Raw genomic sequence first — 22,343 nt, 5'->3', positions numbered from 1 at the left:
CAAGAGAAAAGACAAATTCTTGAAAGCAACAGTACAAAAGCTGCTCATATACAAGGATCCTTAATAAAAAAAAAATGAAGCAGTGCCCTAGCCTTTTTGGTTCAGTGGACAGAGTGTCAGCCTGCGGATCAAAGGGTCCTGGGTTCAATTCCAGTCAAGGGCATGTACCTTGGGGACAGTACCTTGGTTGCAAGCTACTCCCCGGCCCGGGCCGGGCCCTGGTGAGGGCTCCTACAGGAAGCAACCAATCAATGTGTTTCTCTCACATTGATGTTTCTCTCTCTGTCTTTCCCTCTCTCTTCCACTCTCCCTAAAAAATCAACGGAAAAATATCCTCGGGTGAGGATTAACAACAACAAAGAACAAAAAATAAAGAAGCAGCAGCCCTAGCTAATAGACCTATACCAAAAGACATTAATTATAGTAATCAAAACACATCCCCCTAAAGCAGCGGTTCTCAGCCTGTGGGTCGCAACCCCTTTGGGGTTAAACGACCCTTTCACAGGGGTCGCCTAGACCCTCGGAAAACACATATATAATGACATATTGTTTTTGTGATTAATCACTATGCTTTAATTATGTTCAATTTGTAACAATGAAATTGGGGGTCACCACAACATGAGGAACTGTATTAAAAGGTCGCGGCATTAAGAAAGTTGAGAACCATTGCCCTAAAGCAAAGGCCCAGATGGTGAACACTTGGTAAATTCTAATAAATGTTTAAACAAGAATTAATACCAATCCTTCACAAAGTCTTTTAAAATATAGCCGAATCCGGTTTGGCTCAGTGGATAGAGCGTCAGCCTGTGGACTGAAGGGTCCCAGGTTCGATTCCGGTCAAGGGTATGTACCTGGTTTGCGGGTACATCCCCGGTGGGGGATGTGCAGGAGGCAGCTGATCGATGTTTCTAACTCTCTATCTCTCTCCCTTCCTCTCTGTAAAAAATCAATAAAATATATTTTAAAAAGAAAAAAATATATAGATGAGGACAGGGGAAACTAAATAGAGGAGGAGAGGAATAATCGGCTTTTCTATAAATCTAGAATGGCTCTAAAAAATAGTCTAGCCCAGCCAGTAAAGAGCATTAACTGGCTCAAGTGGCAGAGCATTAACCCATGAACCAGGAGGTCACAGTTCGATTCCAGGTCAGGGCACATGCCAGGAGTTGAAAGCTCCATCTCCAGTAGGGTCATCAGGGGTGCAGGAGGCAGCTATTCCATGACTCTTTCTCATAATTGATGTTTCTATCTCTCCTTTCCCCTCTAAGAAATTAATAAAAAAATATATTTTAAAAAATAGTGAATTATTTTTAGGTAGGTAGATAAGTATAGATAGATATAGAGATACTGGTAAAGAAATTAGCCCAGATCCAAACACAAGGTTCCAAGTTGAAAGGCCCTCCAAGCAATGAAAATGGTCTCTATAAGACTCCTCACCATAAAGTTTCAGACAAACTCTAGAGACAGAAAATCAAAGTTACCTACTTTGATAGACTGCAGAATCAGAATGACTTTGGACTTCTCAGGAGAAAGAAACACTAAAAGCTGGAATACATGGACATCAGTTTTAACATTCTGGATGAAAATGACTTTCAACCTAGATTTCTAAACCCTGACAAACTACCAATATCAAAACAGAATAAAGATCTTCTCAGACTCAAAGAAAGTCTCCTCCACATCTTTTCTGAGAAAGCTAATAGAGGATATGCATAACTAAAATAAGAGAGAAAACCAAAAGAGACATGGTGTGTGTCCCCCACCCCCCACCAAAAACAAAAACAAAAAACACCAGATGCCTCTGCAGAGAAAGGAGAAGTGAAGCCCCAACATGCTGGTAGAGCTGCCAGGAGAATACGTAAAATTGAGGCTGCGAAGGCAGAGAGGCAGCCCGTCAGACCAGACAGGCTCAAGGTCACGTCCACAACTGGCAGTACACAGACAGTCCTCGGGGTAAGATGTGGACACTACGCACATGAAATATGATTAATAACCCAGGACAAACAGAAGGATGGGGGGGAAAGGTAAAGTAATCATAATTCACCAAATATAGATAGTGCGTGGCATACTTAACTATAATATGAACTAAATGTTCTCATCAAAATTAAAACATGACTATATTTGGTGGGTGTGGAGATGGCAGCTATACATGAGGGAGGTTAGAAAGAAAGAGCTGAAATTTACCCTGCATGATGCAAAGTAAAGTTCTTGTGACAAAAAAACCTAAGGTTTAGCAGTACATGCACAGTATTTGGAGACAGAGCAACAGGTACAAAAGCAGCCAGAAGCCAGGTGACAGCATTGCTTCTGCAGAAAAATGGCAAAGGGGTAAGGACCTGCCTTTCTTCCATCTCTTATCCACCTCGTCAGCTCCTCTGCATACATCCCTGGCAGTAACAAACTCAGAAACGAGAGCAGACATTGCCAAGCACATCTCTCATCCTGCTCTTGCCGTGGGCCCTCTCTACAGCACTAAGCTTTAGCAAGCAAATTTACAACGAGAAAGCTTCCATTTTTCCCTTAACTATACAATCAGTAAGTAATAATGTCTAGTGAATGTCCATAAATTTTAAATAGATTGAAATAGCAAACCAAACATTATGAGAACTATTCAAAACTGCAGGGTCACTGTAAGTTGGCCACATGGCCACAGTGCATCAGATGGCATGCATCGGCTCCCTCTATAAATTAAAGTTCCTCCAGGTTTAAAGCAGCTGCTGTTCCAGGCAATTGGTTCCCAAATGATGGAACCAGAGACAAACTTAACACCAGTCTTTTACCCACAGCTTCCAAACTAAATATACCACTGATACAAATATCGCCCGGCATGTCCACTAGGAGGATGGGGAATGCCATAGCGTGTGAAAGCACGTGTCTATGGAAGTAAGCCACAGGAGTGACAGAGGGTGCCCAGCATGCCACACAAACATCACGCAACCATATGGCATGCCACCCTGGATAGCTACAAACTGTGCACTTACTCTCTGCACATATCACGTGCATGAACTGCGAAAATAATGTGTTAAACAATGTATAATGGCCGAAGACTATCCTAACTAAAGTTCACAGCTCAGCAATGCTGAGATCCTGTGTGGGGGGAGAGACCTGCTAACATGGAGACTTGGTTGAAAATCTCTGCTTTACTTTTTGGCTCAAATATGATTTTAGCCACCAGACAACAAGGCTAAAACAGCTTTTAACATGTAACCCAAACCCCTAATACCAGCTCCTCCAACGTGACAGGCACTTCCCAACTGTGAATGAACAAAGAACTGCTGCTCAGATGAGTCTGCTCTTGTTAAAGTTATTTAGCTGGTATGATGAAGGCATTCTTTTACATCATGTATTTTTTTAGAGTTATAGTTAACCTTCTTCTCAAATGTAGTTCTCAATGAGCAAACTCATAGGAGGTCAACATTTTCATTCCAGGACAAAACTCAAGTTTTAGAAAGCATTAAGCAAATTCTACAAGATTTCATTAGTCCTATGGAATCCTGCTAAGCTGAAAAATCTGTTATGCTCACATAATAACAAAAAAATCTATAATGATGTAACAGAGGTCTAGAATAGTCAAGTACTCAAGTCAACTATCGGAGCCACACAGAGCAGACACTGAGTTTCCCAAACAGCAGGATTCTTTACAAGTCTCGTTCCATGTGGACACATCCCTGACAGAATAAAGGTGGCAGCCAGAGCCTCCGACACTCACAGTGCTAGACCTTAGGTAACTGTCTTGCAATAAATCCAGAGAAACCTGGTTTCAGCTTCTTTCACTAGAGCACGTTTTTAAAGAACCGCCAGCCTCACTCTCCAAGCCCTGTGCATTCACAAGAACGGCTGTGACCATGTGTGTCCATTCTAACAGGACTACCTTCTCCATTTGGTTCAGAATTAGGGGGGAAATTTTTAGATAACATGAAATAGCAGAAACCCCCATTCCTATTCACACAGGCCCAGCTCTTCTGTAGCTTTTTATATATTTTCTAAAAGTATGTGGCCCTGGCTGGTGTGGCTCAGTTGGTTGGAGTGTTGCCCCATACACCAGAGGTGGTGGGTTTGATTCATGGTCAGGGCACATACCCAGGTTACGGGTTTGATCCCCAGTCCAGGCGTGTACGAGAGGCAACTGATTGACATCTCTCTCTCTCTCTCTCTCTCTCTCTCTCTCTCTCATTAAAAAAAAAAAAGGATTAGCAGGAAGCACACGACACGCATGCCTGGGCTCTGGCATCCACTGCCTCTGGGGCCTTACCTGAAGCACCCTCTGTGCTGAGGGGCCTCTAGGCCACTCCCACATTCAACAATTTGCTAACACAACTCACAGAACTCACCATATAGTCATACTCACAGCTGTAATTATTACAGGACAATCGGAGTAAAAGAACACAAAGAAAAACCAGCAACTGGAAAAGGTGCGCGGGGTGAGGACCAGTGCGCCAGGCACAAGCTTCCTAGAGCCTCCCCTGGTGAAGTCACACAGGACGTGGTTAATCTCCCAGCAACGGGTGGGGAACCCCTGGGAAAGGCGGTCTGCTCATTAGTCTCAGTGCCTGGAGGTTTTATCGGGGCTGGTCACACAGACACCCTCTGCCCAGTACTTCCCAAAATGTCAGACTCCCTGAAGGGAAGCAGGGGCTCAGCGTAAGGCCTGCGCCGTGGGCCACAGGGAGCCACTCTCATGTCGCTCTTCAGGGACACTGGGAATCCTCCCACATCCAAGTTTCCAGACACGGCCCAGGGCCAACCCTGCAAGCAGGCGTCTCCAGAAAGCCATCCGGCCAGCAGTGCCGGCTCCTTCCTGCACCCACCTCTAGGTCTCACCGCAGCAACCTTCGAGCATTACCCAGGAACCCCACCGTGTACGCTGCCGGTCCGCTCAGGGCCCTGGACCCTGTGAGCTGCAGTGCATGAAGAGCCATCCTGGAGCAGGAGAGTCTTGCTGCCTAAGGCCTGTTTTCCCAACAATGATCGTGACATCATCAAACAGCCCTCTGCCTCCAGCCCCTGCTCTGCCGTTCATCTGTGTCCTCCCTCAAATTTTGCCCAAGAGATTGTTCAGTAGTTTCGTCTCTAAGTTTTGTCTCTCACCATAAGTGTTCTCACCATTCATTCACAATCCAGAAGGCTGAGGTTAGTAAAACATGGGCAAAAAACCTTTATTCTCGGAGATTATCTTTGTAAGCACATGAAGAGTAGTTAACGGCCCATCTCCTTGCCTTGTGCACAGCTCAGGGCCCATAGTGAGAGCGATACCAGGTCCGACATGACTCAGCAAGAAAGAAGATAGCCCCACTCAGCTGCTCGTGGAACCCCGTCCTTAGGGTGAGGGGCCCACTGTCACATCCAATTAAGGGACATCAAGACCCCTGTATACTTCAATATTCCGTCCCATGCCTGGGTGCTCTGTGAACTCTTGTCAAACAGGATGAAGAAACGAAAAGGCGAGGCAGAGAACAGAGCTTCAGGCCAGCTCTGACTCGGCTGTGTGAGCTCAATGCATGTCTCTGGGCCTCTGCTGTTGCCGTGGCCACAAGGACAGGCTCTGACCAGCTGCTCTGTGAGTGCAGTCCGCCTCTAACTCCCAGGGTTTTCACATGACTTTCTCCCTTAAAGGAATGGGGTTTGGGGCAAGGGGTTTGAAATTCATTTGGTGCAAGGTTTCTGCATCACAGTTCAAATTATGCACATCCAACTCTCCATTAATTTTTAAATTCAGACACAACAGAGACATCTGTGCACTCAAGTTGCCTTGGGTCTGATAAGATGCTGACCCCCAGCTTCTTCATGGGGAGGCTGACATTACTGAACAGAAAACTACCATTTCAAAGATGTTTTCCCAACCAAACTCATTCTTAGAAAGGCTCCACTCACTCAAAGATATTCTAAGCACATATTATAACGAGGTGCTGTGTGTATATAATATATAGAACCATCTGAACCAAAAGAATGGTGAATTTTCAAAATCCACCCATTTTAAATATGCTTCTAAAATCAGGGATGGCCTGGCACTTGGCTAGATGTCTGGGTGAGAGTCTTACTTTTGAGGAATTGGAATGGGAAGGGACCTCTGACATACCATACGATCAGGACAATCTCTCCCATCACCAATCCACTAACCATACATTCTCTGAAAATTTATCACAACAAAAGAAGTGCAAACCAAAATGTTAACTGAAAAAGAGTAGGAGGAAGAGCAGAAGAAGGGAAAAAAGTCTGAACTCACCGGGACTGCGGCAATCCTTTCTTACTGAGGTCTGCCCTCACACGTTCTCCTACATGTCTGTAAATTTCCACCAAGCTGTTTATTGCTGCATCTCGAACCTAGATGTAAAAGAAGAGATCTTATAGCTCTCGGTGTCATCCCACAGCACTTCCTGCTGGGACACAGCAGGCTACACACCACCCCAAGTTCATCGCCATTTTACCAGTGCAACTGTGTATACAATCCTTTCTAGATATTTGACCAGATGAAACCTCGGTTAACAGTTCTGACTCTGTAGGTACAATCCCAAAGAGTAGAAAAACTTAGGTCCTATTCCCATATACACATTCAAGTCCATATCCCTTAGTTGTTTTTTCTTCATTCTTTAAGATGATGTCAGAAAACTAGAATTTTCAGGGCATCTTTCCAAATTAGAAAGTTAAATTATACGGACAATAAAAACACCATGTAAAGTACTCTGGATTTAGGTCAAACACTAAGTGAGTAAGGAAAATGGGCAGTACGGCCTGTATTCAAGAAGCTCATAAATTAAAAAATTAAAAATGGGAAAAACACTCACAGTTCTAGAAAGGAAATGGGGAAAATTCCATATATTCTACATTTAATACAGGAGAGACTGTAATAAAATCATTTTATACAAGAGTACAAAGAGCTGGTAGTTTAGGGAGGGGACACGCACACCACAGGAGACCAAGGAATGTTCTCTGGGGAGGAAGGAACCACCTGGAATGTGCCTGAATGTGCATTTTACCAGGAAAGGATGCAATGAGGCAGCTGCCAAGCGAGGCGCAGCCTGCACAAGGGCCTGGGAGCAGAGTGAAGGGCGTGAGCCTCGGGAAGAGCAAGTAAGCAGCCAGGACAAACACAAATATGAACAAAGGAGGCAGCAATAAATAAGGCTCAAGGGCAGAATGGAATAAAAAAAAAAAAAGAAACTAGGGGAAACTCAACTATGAACTGTCTATTACACATTACCATTATCCCAATATTAAATTTATTGAATGTGAAAATGAGATAGCTATCCTATCTAATAAAAGAGAAACATGCAAACTGGCCATAACCCCGTCACCCTTCCCATTGGCTAATCAGGATATATGCAAATCAACTGCCAACCAAGATGGCGACCAGCAGCCAGGCAGCTGAAGTGAATAGGAGGCCAAGGTTTCCTGCCTGCCGCTGCCAGACTCTGAGCTGCAACTCTAAGAAACAATGTTGCAGAGTCACTGCATCGGGTCCACCTGTACAACTCTCATTCTCTCTCTCTCTCCTCTCCCCCTCCCTCCCTCTCTCTCTCTCTCTCTCTCTCTCTCTCCTCCCTCTCACTCTCCCATAAAAAAAAAGAAAGAAAGAAACGCCAGGCCTCAGAGCTAAAGCCGGCTCTCAGCTCAGCTGACAGCTATAGAAGGTAAATAAATCCCAGAATAAAAAAAAGAAAAAAAGGAGAGGTTGGGAGCCTCAGTTGCCCACCAGCCTAAAAACAGCCATCATCTCCTCACCCAGACTGGCCAGGCACCCCAGTGGGGACCCCCACCCTGAAGCAACAAGATGGCGGCCAATTTGCGTACTGAAGGCAGGCGGCAGCAGGTAAGGCTGTCCGCAGTCCGGGACCCAGATCTGTGACCCTGCCAGGCTGGGGACAGTGCTTGAGGCTGTCCGCAGTCCCGGGACCCGGATCCATGACCCTTCCTGGTGGGGCGGCAGCTTGCACAGGGGCAGATCAGCCGGGATTGGGCAGGGCAGGAGGTAGATAGACTGGGTGGAATCCCATTTTCTTTTCATTAGCAGGAAAATGGAGATTTAGAAAGTTTAGAAACTTGACCCGACTGAAAAGAAGAAATGGTGGACCAGGCTAAGTTGACTTGTGCTTCCACGATACATATAAAGCTCTCGCTGGCACCAATCTCATGCGTATGTTTCAATCTGTCATTGTCAAACATGAATTTGGTTGACACTTCTATTATAGAGAATAGTGATATTAAAATATTTCTTCTAATTAATTTCCTTTCAATGTGCACAAATCCGTGTACTGGGCCACTAGTGCTTATATAAGAAAATGTCCTGTTAGGAGATGCACAGTATAAAGCATCAGGACTAAAAATATCATGTCTATAAGACACTTTCAAATGTTCAGAAAAAAGTGTATTTTTGTCTACCTCAAACTCACCACAAGAAGGAGCCCTAACATTTCAGGCCAGTAGGACTGCACAAGACAAGAGCCCACAGGTTCAGCATTACCTGCCGGGCCTGAGTTGAATGCTTTACAGATCCTGAGGTCTCTGCATCTGCAGCCATCCTCGCAGGGCCTCTGTGGACCGTGTCATGGGGCCTGGGGCAGTGAGGCCAGCCACCTGCTGGGCCCACAGCAGGTGACCAGCAGGGCAGGGAGCTGGCTGCTGCCTGAGTGCAGGCCCTCATCCTTCTCACCTTAGAACACTGCCTTCCACTGAGGATGTCAAAATAGAGATCCCTGTGAATCTTACAACTTGAGGGACGGCTCCACCTCCAGAGAAAGGAAGGGTGCGGTAAGCTGATGGGAAGCACACCTACCCTCTCCTGGGAGAACAGCCCCAGCCAGCCTGCCTTGGAGAGCAGGTGACACACCCCTGCGGACTCAGCGGGGCCTCACGGGCACTGCCATGGCCTGCAGCCCTGGGCACAGGCTCCCCGTTCGGAGCACAGCTGGCTCAGCCCAGTTCAGGTCCAGCTGCAGGGAGTGCCGAGACCAACAATCCTCAGACACTTAAAGATGCGCACGTAAGTCCTGATCTAGAACAGAGACTTCCTATGGTGAGTGACGTCTCAGCACGCTGCCTGTGCTGGAGCCACTGTCATCCTAGCTCTGCAAACTGCACTCCGGGAAGGAAACCCTATCCTCAGCTCAGGAGGTAAAATCTCAGTGTAACACAGGGAAGGGAAGGGATTCGCCACAGGAAACCTGAGGAGGCGAAGGGCCGCAGGGAACTCAGGGGCGTGCGTCTCCACCCTTGCCAAGAGGAATGCGGTACACCACAAACACGTGACACTGAGGGAAAGGGGTCACTGGCGGGGACTTGATAACATGAGAACCACTCGTTCCTGGTGGACAGGAGGGAATACAGTGTTAAGGTTCTGTATGAAAAGAGTCTTATCTTTTACAGTATTTAAGAATTAAATGAGCTTGACCTGTGTGGCTCAGTGGATGGGCATCAACCTATAAACCAGGAGGTCACGGTTGAATTCCTGGTCAGGGCACATGGCTGGGTTGTGGGCTCAATCCCCAGTACGGGGTGTGAAGGAGGTGGCCAATCAATGATTCTCTCTCATTACTGATGTTTCTATCTCTCTGCCCGTCTCCTTCCTCTCTGAAATCAATAAAAACATTTTTTTAAAGAAGTAAATGAAATGCTGTCTAAGATTTGCTTCAAAATATTGGGACGGGGGAGGGAGCACAGATGGAACTAAACTGGCCTTGTCTCATCAGCTGCTGAAGCTCGATGATGGCAATGAGATGCACTCTCGTTCTCAGTGTCCGTGCAGGTTTCAAGCTCTCAGGACAGAAAAGTTAAAACAGGCGGAACACGGGAAGCACCAGGCTTTCGTCAACCAGGCAGGCGGAGCATGCAGGCGGCTGGGCTGGGCCTGGGTTGTGTCTCTGGGGACAGCTGCCAAGGACAAAGCCCAAGGACTGAGCCAGTCTCTGGGAAATGACTGCTCACTAACAAAGCCTAGAGCTCCTCCACATGATGCAGGACAATGCTTCTCCCACGGCTCCAGCGAAAGTATCCTAAGCAACACCCCTCTATCTGTACGGAGGGGTTTCCCACTGCGAGTCCCTCTGCCCAGACCAATATGCAAATGAACTCACGCCCCCTAAGGGAGAGGTGTCCAGAGTTCACGCCCAGGGTCCGCGGCCTCCTGCAGAGCCAGGCGAACTCCCCATGCGAGCGCTGAAGGCAGGGAGCACGGCGGCAGCACTGCCCAGATACCACTGTCCTCTCTGGCCTGAGACAAACGCTAAGAAGGGCAAGTCATTCAAGCAGCTGTGGGGTGTCTACTGAACCCTCACACTGCTGGAAGGCAGTCCTGGGACAGGAAGAGGAGCCAGTCACAGTCCTGACCCTCAAGGGCAAGACTAATGAAAAGTTAAAGGCAAGTCCTGGCTGGTTGCTCAATGGTTAGAGCATCGGCCAAGCCCAGAAGGGCCTTCCGTTTCATTCCGGTCAAAGGCACGTACCTTGGTGGTGGGCTCAATGTCTGGTGTCTGGTCCAAGTGTGTGTGGGAGGCAACCAACGGATGTGTCTCTCTCACATTGGTGTCTCCCTCTCTGTGCCTCTCCCCTACCTGTCACTCTAAGAAAATCCGTGGAAAACAGCCTCAGGTGAAGGAGGCATGGGTAAGTGGATGGGATCGGAGAAGCGGCTGGGAAGTTTCCTGGCAGGAGGGTGCTGGGGATGCGGCTCGTGTGCGTCTGCGCTTGCACACGCATCCGTGCTGACCACACACTCCAAAAGCAGGTGTGAGTACATGACCCTTGAGCACTCCATCTGGAACACTCTGACTGTCAGATTGCTCACAGCTGTCCAGGGAGCACCAACCTCATTTCACCAGAAATGTCCATCTCCCACAGGCCCAGCGTGACTACTCATCACCTGTGGCTAAGTAAGCAACTGCATTAGGGACAAGTAAGTTCAACTAGCCAGGCTGGCTTTCCTGCTCCACTAAAGGATACCCTCCAAGTGTGGCCTCTATAAAGGACTTTTCCACAGAACACAAAAATGGAGACAACACCAAAAAGGGGAGGGGGCCAATAACTCATCAGGTAATCTAGAATGTTTAAATTAATACTGAACATAAAGTATGATTCCATAAATAAAAATATCTAACAATTGTATTTGGATGTTAACTATGCATTTTCACTGCGGCTGGGTAAGAGATGAATGGCGAGAAGTAGGCGCCAGCCGAGGAGACGAGACAGTGGGGCAGTGAGCCTGAGACGCCAGGCTGGGAGGAAAAGCAGCAGAGCGGCAGCTGAGAGGGTGCGAAAGTGCAACTGGGGTTCAGGGCCAGAAGAGAGGATAAGACAATGCATGGGCGGGTCCCAGGAGCTGGTGGAAGCGAGGCTCTCTGTAGGGACTTGAGCAATCATGAAGGCCTGTTCGGCCCTGGCTGGAATTCAGTTGGTCAGAGCATCATCCCCATATGCCAAGGTTGCAGGTTTGATCCCCCAGTCAGGGCGCATACAAGAATCAACCAGTGAATGCAGAAATAAGTGGAATGACAAATGTCTGTCTCTCTCTCTCTCTCTCTTTCCTCCCTCTCTCAAATTAATCAATTAATAAAGATTTTAAAATAAAAATACATAAAATGAAGACCTGTTTACTATACAAATGTATCCTTGGTAAGTTTGTGTTACTATTTTCCTATTTTCCACCCTGAAATGTTTTCTTAACAGCCTACATGAGTGAACGGGGACCAGAGGACTCAGCTGTGAACGAGCTGGCCCAGACCTGCCCAGCCCGGGGACATGGCACCTGGCCACGGGTTACCCACTCCTGTCCCTCCCGTCAGCTCAGGAAGTGGGGCCTCGTTTTCATGTTTTGTTCTGTTTTTGAATTTAGGTAAAATTTATATAAAATGTCTACAGTTGTCAAGGGTTCAAGGAGTTTCCACAGGTACACACCAGCATGGCGGCTACCCAAAGCAAACCATGAACATTTCCAGGCCTAGAGCAGTCCCCTCACAACTTCCGGTCAATCCCCACCCACAGTGTTCACCTCCAATCAGTGTTGGGCATCCTCCCCGAGGCCCACCCTCTTCCAGCCGCAGAGATGGTGGCCAGAGTGATGGGATCCTGGAGGCTGGTCTGGAGGACATCACTTTACAGGCTCATGAAGTCTCAGCCCCATGTGGAAAGAGGGCAGAGTGGCCGCCACATTTACCAATGGTATCTTATAAACGCTACTGGGGTCATGATCTTAAACAGTAATCAGAGTTCTATAAAGATGAATAGTCCCACCCACCATCAGGTATACATAGAACACCAACAAGCATGTTAGCTGTCTAAACCAATGACCATTCTCAGGGAAACACACTCACCTGACTGTTTGGATCTCCAAGTAAATTACATATATGTGGCACAATCTTGTTTAGTGTCAAAGTATGTGCTCCGGAGCTGAAAACAAAAGGAGTGTTTTATCATCGGTGAGAAAGAAGAAACAGAAGCTATTCTGCCCACACTCACCTCCCTGCTCCGTGCCCAGGGCCTATCACCCCTCGCACCAGGCTCTCATCTTCCCATCTTCTCCATCCCTTTCCCACCTGGATCCAAAATAAAGGTGCTGTGGCGGCCCCGGGCACTGAGTTCGGAAACATGAGTGCCTCTCCCGGGCGCGTCTTCGCCCTGGCACTCGGGCTCTCTCCACCTGGCCCCACGCTGGGCCAAGCCAAGCCCCAGCCCTTCCAGCCAGCTCACCTCCCACATGGCTGTCTCTGCATTACTGTTTTTTCATGTAATGGCTCCTACTCTGCCCAGCTTGGCACACTCAACTACACTGTGCACAGCTCGATGCGCGCACTGGCATTCAGGTAGTAAGAGCTGAATCAAAGACTGATGACGTGGCTGCAGAGGATTCCGACTGAACCTGCTTGTGGCGAGCATGTGTTCACAAGGGCCCACGTCGTAAGCACGGGCACAGACAGCTTTTGTGAACACAACTCTCTGGCAAGCTGGCTGCTTCCTTAGGATAAACTCTTAGAAGTGAAACTACTACGATCAACCCCATCCGGCTTGGCTCAGTGGATAGAGCGTCAGCCTGTGGACTGAAGGGTCCTAGGTTCGATTCTGGCCACAGGCACACGCCTGGGTTGTGGGCTCATTCCCAATAGGGGTGTGTAGGAGGCAGCCAATCAATGATTCTCTCTCATCACTGATGTTTCTATCTCTCTCTCCTTCTCCCTTCCTCTCTGAAATCAATAAAGAAATATATTTGGGGAAAAAAAAGTAAAACTACTACAATCAAAGGCTAGAAACATTTTTTTTTGTCCTTTGAAGGCATTTTATTTCCACATATGTATCACATCCCTAGAAAAAGAATCCCAGGATTTTCCCTCCTGTGTGTTTTTGTCTTGCTTCTTCATGGTCCATGATGCCCACTGAGGTTGTCAGTACAATGAAACCAAATTGACGGGACGGAAGCAAGTTGTTCTGCCATTTTTCTAGATCTTTTAGTTGCACATCAAATCCGGGGCTGATTACTCCACACTTGTTCAACCTGCCTCTGAGGTTCACAACAATTTTCCCAGCTCTGTGGTCATCAATAATTTCAAATTCGCCAATGTAACCATGCTTCATCATCACAGTCAGAAACCGGATGATGACTTTGGAGCACGGCCGGATGAGAACCTGGCGCTTGCCTCTCTTTTCGGCATTGTTGATACTCTTCAGAGCATCAGCCAGGACATTCATGCGCACCATGATGGCGGCACGGACCGATGGCAGAAAGAGCAACATTTTTTTTTTAAGTTTCCTATACATATGGCCAAATTTAATGGCACTAAAAAGGCTAACACCTTAGGAGGGGGAATTTACATGGTGATAGAAATGTTATCATCCCAATTTTGCTTATAAAAATAATGTAACTTTAGAGACTGGAGTAAAATGCACCACAGTTAACAGTGATTATCTGAAGGTGCTAGAATTATGGGTAATCATCATTTTCTTCTTTATTTAATTTTTTTGTAACACAATCAGAAAAGATGATTTGTAATTTCAATTTTAAAAAAGCCTTTCCTACAAATAAGCACATGAAAAATAATCACATCAACAGTCACATAAGGAAATACAAATGCACACCATGAGATATCACCACACACATATCAAAATGGCTAAAATTAAAATGGTGATAACATTCAATGCTAGCAGGGATGTGATGAAATTGATTCATTCACACATTGCTGGTGGGAATGTAAAATGGTATAGACAACTCGGGAAAATAGTTTGGCAGTTTCTTTTAAAACTAAAAATGATCACTTAGCCTTATCAGTTTAACACCGGATACGGCCTCCATCCAAGGACAGCATATCAAGTGGATTTTTGGAGGAGAGAAATGGCCTAGGAGCTCGCTCCATCCACACCTCGCATCCACCTGGTATTGTAGTACTTCTGGGAAGTGGTGCACCCATTGGGGACATCAGTCATACGAAGGGAAGAAAGTTATTTTTAAAAAAACTAAAAATAAACTTACCAGTGCACAGCCATTGCACTCTTTTTTTAAAAAAACTATATTTTATTGATTTTTTACAGAGCGGAAGGGAGAGGGACAGAGAGTTAGAAACATTGATGAGAGAGAAACATCGATCAGCTGCCTCCTGCACACCTCCTACTGGGGATGTGCCCGCAACCAAGGTACATGCCCTTGACCGGAACCGAACCTGGGACCCTTCAGTCCACAGGCCGACGCTCTATCCACTGAGCCAAACCGGTTAGGGCAACCATTGCACTCTTGAGCACTGACCCAAGGGACATGAAAGCTGATGCTGAAACAAACTTGTACAAGTGTTCAGAGCAGCTTTATTTGTAACAGCAAAAAACTGGGAGTGATTCAAATGTCCTTCAACAGCTGAATGGTTACACAAATCCTGATATATCTATGCATGGAATTCTACTCAGCAATGAAAAGAAATGAACCATTGTTTAAGCAACATATATGCAACCTCAAGTGGAATGAAAAAAGCCCATCTCAAAGGGTTACACTGTGTATGATTCCATCTACATAACATTCTTGGAATAAAGGCATCGAGGTGGAGAATGGACTAGTGGCTGCCAGAGGTTAGGGACTAACTGCAAAGGGGCCGTGTGAGGGAGCCTGGGGTGACACACAGCTTTGTACCTTGACATGGAACTACACACGTGACAGAACTGCGCAGAACTGCACTCACATGTGTGTGACTGGAGGGATGTGAATAAGCTCCATGGGTTGTATCAATATTAATTTCCTGTGTTGTCACTGCACAGGCAACATGATAACATTGGGGGAAGGAGGGAGAGGGGGTTTGCACGACTCTCCCAATACATTTCTCTACAACTTCCTGAAATCAATAGTTATTTCAAAATAAAAAGTTAAAAATGAAAAAGCTCAGACAAGAAAATCCTCAGGCCCCGCCCAGACTTACGCATTGAGTGTGGCGACAAGGCAGACACACATGCCTTCCCGAGTCCGGAAGTTCTTGTGCTTGAAGCCGCCCAGCATCCGGTCCCACACGTACTGCGGATGGCAAAGGACAGGTGAAAAGAGAGGAGACTCCCGCAGCCTTCTGTTTAACTCGGGGCCAGGAAAAGAGGAACTCTCCACAGGGGCCAGTCAGTCCCAGCCTCTACCCCCCATTTCGTCATCTTCAGCCGAGCACACTGAAAATAGTGACTATTTGTGTATCAAGTTAAATTTCCTCCAAACACATTTCTTCATATAATTGTATTTCATTCTCCCAACGACCCCAACAGGAGGTAGAGCTGCCCCCATTTCACGGGTGAGGAAAGGGAGGTCGCAAAAGGTTGGGTGACATCAAAGATCACACCCACACTGCTCTCCTGCCTGGACCAGCCGTCTCCACCCACCCAGAGCCCACCATCTGCTCATCTTTGAAGGCTAGTCCAGTTTTCACCTTCCCTAGAAAGATTTTTCCAATAACATGCCCCTTCCCCAGCAATGCACAGCTAGACTCTGGAAGGCAGGGCTGTGTCTGGGTCCCAGCGGCCCCAGCTCACTAGCAGACAGAGACCAGCCAGGCCTCCTGACACCCAGACATCGTAACTGCTCTTTTCAAAGAAATACAGAAACGGTTACATAAATGAGCTCAAGTTTATGGATTAAACCAAGCACTCAAAACCCATGTTAAGTCCACTAATTTATTCAAAATACACCCTTTGCTATTTATTATTTATTTAAATATGGGGGTGGTGGGGGAGCTATGAAAATTTCCATCTGCAATACATCAGCTTAAAATAAGTTGTCTTTCTGTATGGAGTAACCCACTGATGTTAGGGGAGCACCCGCATGCCTGCCGAGGGCCACCGACCGCCCTACCTGGGGATTAGCAGCTTGATCCATGATCTTTAGCAGCAGAGCCTGGTCCTGCTCCCTCACGGAGTCTTTAGCATCTCCCAGTCTGTCTATTAAACTTGGCAGCACTGGAAATCAAAATGCAAAGTGATCAAATGAACACCTGTTGGGGTGGGGAGGTGTCACCAACTGTTGATATTTCCATTAGCTGGGAAGACAAATCCTAGCGGAAATGAGGTCCCTAATCTAAAACCACCAATCCCCGCCCCCTCCCCTCGCCCCCCAATGCCGTAGCTGCTTTGGCTCAGTGGATAGAGCGTCGGCCTGCAGACTGAAAGGTCCCAGGTTCAATTCCGGTCAAGGGCATGTACCTTGGTTGCAGGCATATCCCCAGTGGGGGGTGTGCAGGAGGCAGCTGATCGATGTTTCTCTCTCATCGATGTTTCTAACACTCTATCCCTCTTCCTCCTCTCCCCTTCTCTCTGTAAAAAATCAATAAAATATATTTTAAAAAATAAAAACAAAAAAACCGCACCAATCCCCACAGCACTGTTCTCCTTAAAGTCCAGGGAACTACTCTAAGAATCAGTAGAATCCTTTTTGCATGGGTATATGTGTCTTCTGACTCGCACATTCCTCCAGCCACCTCCCAACATCTTCATGCTGGTCAAATATTTAAAAAAGATGTCAATGGAGACCTTAGCAGGAAAGAGTCAACACAAAAGGAAATTCAGGTAAGAGAGACGGGCTCCAGCACATTTCCTTGGGGGTAGGTGCAGACACTTATGGCTCAACCTATCCTTTGTCTCTGTTTTACATAAGACACATGCGTGCTTATCCCCCCTACGGAGCGCATCTGTTCTCCCCCCTCCTCCAGGCACCCAGGGGCGGGCCACTGGCCAGTGCTCCAAACATACAGGCATTCCAGAGGTCAGACTCTCCTAAGAGTCTTGAATATGAACCTTTCTTTTACAAAAGATATTCCTGACCAATTCAGTTAACTTAGGAGGAAAGTGAAACCCTATTAAAATGTTGAATTCTTAAAGTAAGGGGGTTTTATTTGGATGCGAAAAGAGCTCAACCTTAACACAGGAGCACACTAACCAGAAAGTTAAAAGAAAGTAACAGATACCAGGCATATGTAGACCAACTGACACAGAGACGTCTGTGAGGAATGCTCACACACACAGATCTGGCTGGTGCTCATGTTGTCATAAACTCGCAGAGGTCAGGAATTTAGAGATGGAATTATCTCTGGACCTATAAAACCTGTTGTTATTTTCATTTCATTTTACTGACATACTGTTTTCCCTTCAAAGTAAGAGAGTGATGATTTAATACACGCTTGTAAGGATGTAACAAAGTGAGAGGTAACAGCAGTCCCATCGCCTGGAAGCACAGGACTGCTGGCATCTGCAGGACGGCTTAGAGCAGCGGTTCTCAACCTGTGGGTTTCGACCCCTTTGGGGATCGAACGACCCTTTCACAGGGGTCGCCTGAGACCATCAGAAAACACATACATAATTACATATTGTTTTTGTGATTAATCACTATGCTTTAATTATGTTCAATTTGTAACAATGAAAATACATCCTGCATATCAGATATTTACATTACGATTCATAACAGTAGCAAAATTACAGTTATGAAGTAGCAACAAAGATAATTTTATGGTTGGGGGTCACCACAACATGAGGAACTGTATTAAAGGGTCGCGGCATTAGGAAGGTTGAGAACCACTGGCTTAGAGGGAAGGACTGCTCTCAGAGGGGGATCAGGGCCCAGCAGGGCCAGCCAGCGCTAAATTAGGACAGCTAATGTGCACAGAAATAAAAAAATCAGCAGTAATACTTCGTGCTAAAACACAAATGCTGGAAGCACACAAGTGGAGGGCGGGGTCTGGGAGGGATGGGGATGTCGGGAGGTCAGGGAGGGCAGTGGTGCAGCCCCAGCAGGAGACTGGGGCTAAAGGAGATGGTTGACGGGTAGGAGGGGAGCAGGGGCGCTGGCGGGGAGGTTGGGCCCGGCTAACTGCAGGATTTGGGGGAGACTGAAGAGACTGGGGGCCAGAGGGAGGAGAGTCTGGGGACCCGCCCCACACTTGCCCACAGCTCACCTGTGCCAATCTGAGCCTTGAACCGATCCTGCAGACGGGTGACTAGCGCGGATAGGATGTCCATGCCCAGAAGAGCCACCTGCAATGAATGGGAAACACCGAGACCCCGTGAGCAGCCGGCCTCAGCCCCAGGGCCCTCGCCCAGCAGTTCCCAGGGCGCCCCCACATTTCTGGCTCAAGCGATGTCCCAGCGCCCAGAGAGCGCGTGCCGACTGGCAAGATTACACTGGTCATCAAGAGGGCTGCTCTTGTACAAATAGAGCCGTTTAGTTTCAAAAGGAAACAGTCGGAGGCGAAAAACGAAATAAAAAGCTCCTACAGCCTGGCTACAAGTCCCGTGAGCCGAGAATGGGAGAATAAGACGCAGCCCCGCCCCCTGGCCCCGCCCCAGCGAGGAGCACATATGCAAATTGTCTCGCGGCTGGCGCGTGGCCTCCTGGGTAAAACCGAGCGGCCTCTTTGCTCTCTCAAAAGCCTCAGAAAACTAGGAGTTGGTAGTTTGCTTCGGGAGCTGCAGTCAATTTAAGTGCACTAACGCGCAGCGAGGCCGGGACTTGCAAATCAGTCACCACAACCCAACCAGGTATTGGCCAGCACTGCTAGCGGCGCACCCTAAATACGATGCCAACCATCCTTTTCTTGGGGTTGCGCTACTGTCCAATGAACGCCTAGTGAGGGCAGTACTGCTAACGCCGAAACAACACGTTCGCATCAGGCTGGGCTCTGCTTTGCCTTGGTGCAATTTTTGGAACAATTACAAACCCGTCTTTTAAAACTAACTAGCTCACAGTGAATAATGACCATCTTATTGACACAGTGCTGCTGCGTGTGCCACCTGCTGGCCAAACTACCCAGGCACCTCCAGTTTACTACCAGGAGACTTGCTTCAGAACTTTCTTTTTTAATTTTGGGGTGACATGTCCTGCCCGTTATTTTTCCTTCTTGCTCAACCCTCCACCACCACTCCAGCCCTTTAAACACCGCCCCCTCCCATCTGTTAGCCTGCTCTCTGAGTCTGTCTCTATTCCTGCTCTCTGAGTCTGTCTCTATTTTAGTAGGCATCTCAAATTTTAGTATGTTTTACTTTCTTATACTTAACCTAGGTTGTAGGCTGCATGTTCACTTCAAAATGTGCAAATAACTCACTTCACAAATATGCCTTTGTACTTCAACATCATGTATTAGACCACTGAGTCAGTTATGGAAAGATCCATTAGCCATCATAAAAATGATGGCAATATAAGCCCTGGGGAGTCACACTCAGGCATGGAATTTCTTTAGCAAAGACTTATTTTTTGTCAAGCAAGCCCTGTCCCTTGTTTCTGTACATCTAGGTCAGCGGTTCTCAACCTTCCTAATGCCGCGACCCTTGAATACAGTTCCTCATGTTGTGGTGACCCGCAATTTCATTGTTACAAATTGAACATAATTAAAGCATAGTGATTAGTCACAAAAACAATATGTCATTATATATGTGTTTTCCAATGGGTTTAGGCGACTCCTGTGAAAGGGTCGTTGGACCCCCAAAGGGGTCTCGACTCACAGGTTGAGAACCACTGATCTAGGTTAACACACCTTTGAAATAAGTGTAACCACCCTCAAGAGCACCTTATCTTGTTAATTGGAATAGTACCTGTAATCCAATCTCCGCCTTGCTTTCTCCCACCTCCATATAATAATCCTTCCTTAATTCCAAATGCATAAAATAAAAAAAACTGTTACTCTCCAGAGCACTTGAGATCTTGCTCCTGGCAAATATCGTCAATTTTGGCTCAAATAAAATAATAAAAACCTCTACAGGTTTGAACATTTCTTACATTGACAAGACTAAAATCAGTATTTCACACTCATATTGTACTTTATTGTTTTTAAGGCACTTTTGGGTGAATCTGAGTAATCTCCCAATAATCTGAGATGCAGACTGTATTATCCTCTTTGCAAATAAGGAAAATAAAGACGAAAGAGTTAGAGAGACTCAAGTCAAGAAGTTCAGATAGTGACCAATTTGAGAACTAACCAAAACCTCCTAAGTCAAGGCCATGTGCAAGTACAGCAAAAGCATAGTCACAGAACCCACGTGCAGTCTTGCTCCTCCCCTAGCTAGCTTAAGACCTTGAGCAAGTCACAGTACTTCTCTGCCAGGACTAGATAACCCCCAGCCAGCCTCAGCTCCAAGCCTCTCTGGTGCTCTGAGGCTGAGTATAGGAACAGGTGCAAGGGCTTTATAAATAAAGATCTGGGGTGGGATCCCAGCTACCACCCCTGCTGGCCAGCTGAGCTTAAAATGCTTTGTCAGTCCAATAGGAACAATAACACATTGACTTTAAGGAATACACAGGAGGGCTAAGAGTTTTAACAAATTGCCTGGAATATCCAGTGGAACCTCAGATCTCGAACTTAATCCATTTCGAATGCTGCTCCACAGCAATTTGCTCGAAAACCGAATCAGGTCTTCCCATTCTAGACCCGCAGATGATTCTGTTTTACCCTTTTTATATATAGTACATGTCTAATGTACTGCTGAATCTATAAATACACACTTCTTTTCTAAAATATATCAAACCACCGCCTTCGTTCCAGGGTGCCTTTCAGGTCAGCATGCAGCGTCTTTGCTTGTTCAGGTATCAGTGCCTCTGGAACGCTGTCACTGGCTCACTGCTTTCCTTTATCCAAATCAACAACAGTTTTCCTACCTCTTCAACTGTGACCACTGTTTCTTTCACACCCTTAGCAACATTAACATTCCCTCCTCTATTTGTTGCCTGAGACACCCCTTTTGTCACGATGAGGTATCAGCATGAAAGGGTTGTCAGGTGGAAAACCGAAGTTTGGTTCGAACACCAAGACATATTTCCTGCAAACAACTTAGATGCGAACTGAATTGTTCGAGATGAGAGACGCTCAAGAAAAGAGGTTTGACTGTAGTAGGTACTCACTAAATACCAGCTCCTCTCTTTATAAAAGCGCCACTTGGAAAACAAACAAAACAGCATGGCTAACCGAGGCAAGAGAGGGACAGTCAGAGTGGACATGAATCCAACGTAAGGTCACTCTAAACCCCACTGCCCAATGATAAGCCTGCTAATATGCTGATGACCATCCCTTGAGACATCTGTGCATGTACACTGTGCACAGGAATTTTACATGAAGAGGTCCATTTCATATATATACTGTTATGTATACACACTAGAGGCCCAGTGCACAAAATGCATGCTCTGGTAGGGTCCCTAGCGGCTGCCAGCCGGGAACTCCTTCCCTTCCCCAGCTGCCTGCCGCCACCAGGGCCTCGCTCCCTTCCCTGGCCAGCCCCACCCCCTGGTTGAACTCCTGCCTGAGGGGACAATTTGCATACTATGTTTTTATTATATAGGATATATAGTTTTCACTCAATATACCATGGAAGTCTTCCCAAATCAAAAAATATAAATCTCTCACCCCCATTGTCAGTGACTGTGATGTCCTACTGAAGCTAGGTACCATAATGACCAAACCAATCCTCTGAACTCCCTACTGACATTCAGGTTGGGTTAGAATTTCTCATTCCTTTAAACAACACTGTGATGAGGGCACACTTCCACATGTGCTGTCATCTCCTTCAGACAAATTGTGAAAAGGACAGCTGCTGGGTAAAAGCAATACACACTTGGCACTTCATTAGCACCATCTACACTAATAAAAGAGAAACATGGTAATTGGCATACGACCACTACCCTTCCCATTGGCTAATCAGCGAGATATGCAAATTAACTGACAGCCAAGATGGGCAGCTTGAAACTAACATGAGGCTTGCTTGCCTCAGTGACGGAGGAAACCAACACCAACGTTCCCCTGCTGCCTCTGAGCCTGCAGTTTGAAACATTTTAACAAATACCACCGGACTTCAGCCAGCAGATTCGCAACATTGTAAGCAAAGGCCAGAAACCTACTTTCAGCAGCGGAGGCCTAAGAGCTGGAGCCAAGCCTCAAAGC

At 46.7% G+C, this 22,343-nt stretch overlaps 1 protein-coding gene and 1 pseudogene across 1 annotated transcript in view; both read right to left on the bottom strand.

Annotated features, from left to right (window-relative positions):
* Positions 1-5,225: 5,225 nt before the first annotated feature.
* LOC107185148 (CLIP-associating protein 1-like) overlaps positions 5,226-22,343 on the bottom strand; it is a 102,705-nt gene continuing 85,587 nt past the window's right edge. The window contains exons 3-8 of the mRNA XM_015572487.1: positions 18,375-18,453; positions 16,283-16,386; positions 15,372-15,463; positions 12,297-12,372; positions 6,221-6,318; positions 5,226-5,313 (exon numbers count right to left, since the gene is read on the bottom strand). Coding sequence (XP_015427973.1) covers positions 5,226-5,313; positions 6,221-6,318; positions 12,297-12,372; positions 15,372-15,463; positions 16,283-16,386; positions 18,375-18,453 — 537 coding nt within the window. The remainder of the gene's footprint in view (positions 5,314-6,220; positions 6,319-12,296; positions 12,373-15,371; positions 15,464-16,282; positions 16,387-18,374; positions 18,454-22,343) is intronic.
* LOC102768216 lies at positions 13,242-13,703 on the bottom strand (annotated as a pseudogene).

The sequence above is a fragment of the Myotis davidii genome, unplaced genomic scaffold, assembly GCF_000327345.1.
Source record: "Myotis davidii unplaced genomic scaffold, ASM32734v1 scaffold249, whole genome shotgun sequence".
In the NCBI taxonomy this organism is placed as follows: domain Eukaryota; kingdom Metazoa; phylum Chordata; class Mammalia; order Chiroptera; family Vespertilionidae; genus Myotis; species Myotis davidii.
Note: the sequence above shows the minus strand (reverse complement) of the source record. Positions and strands in the feature narration are given on the sequence as shown.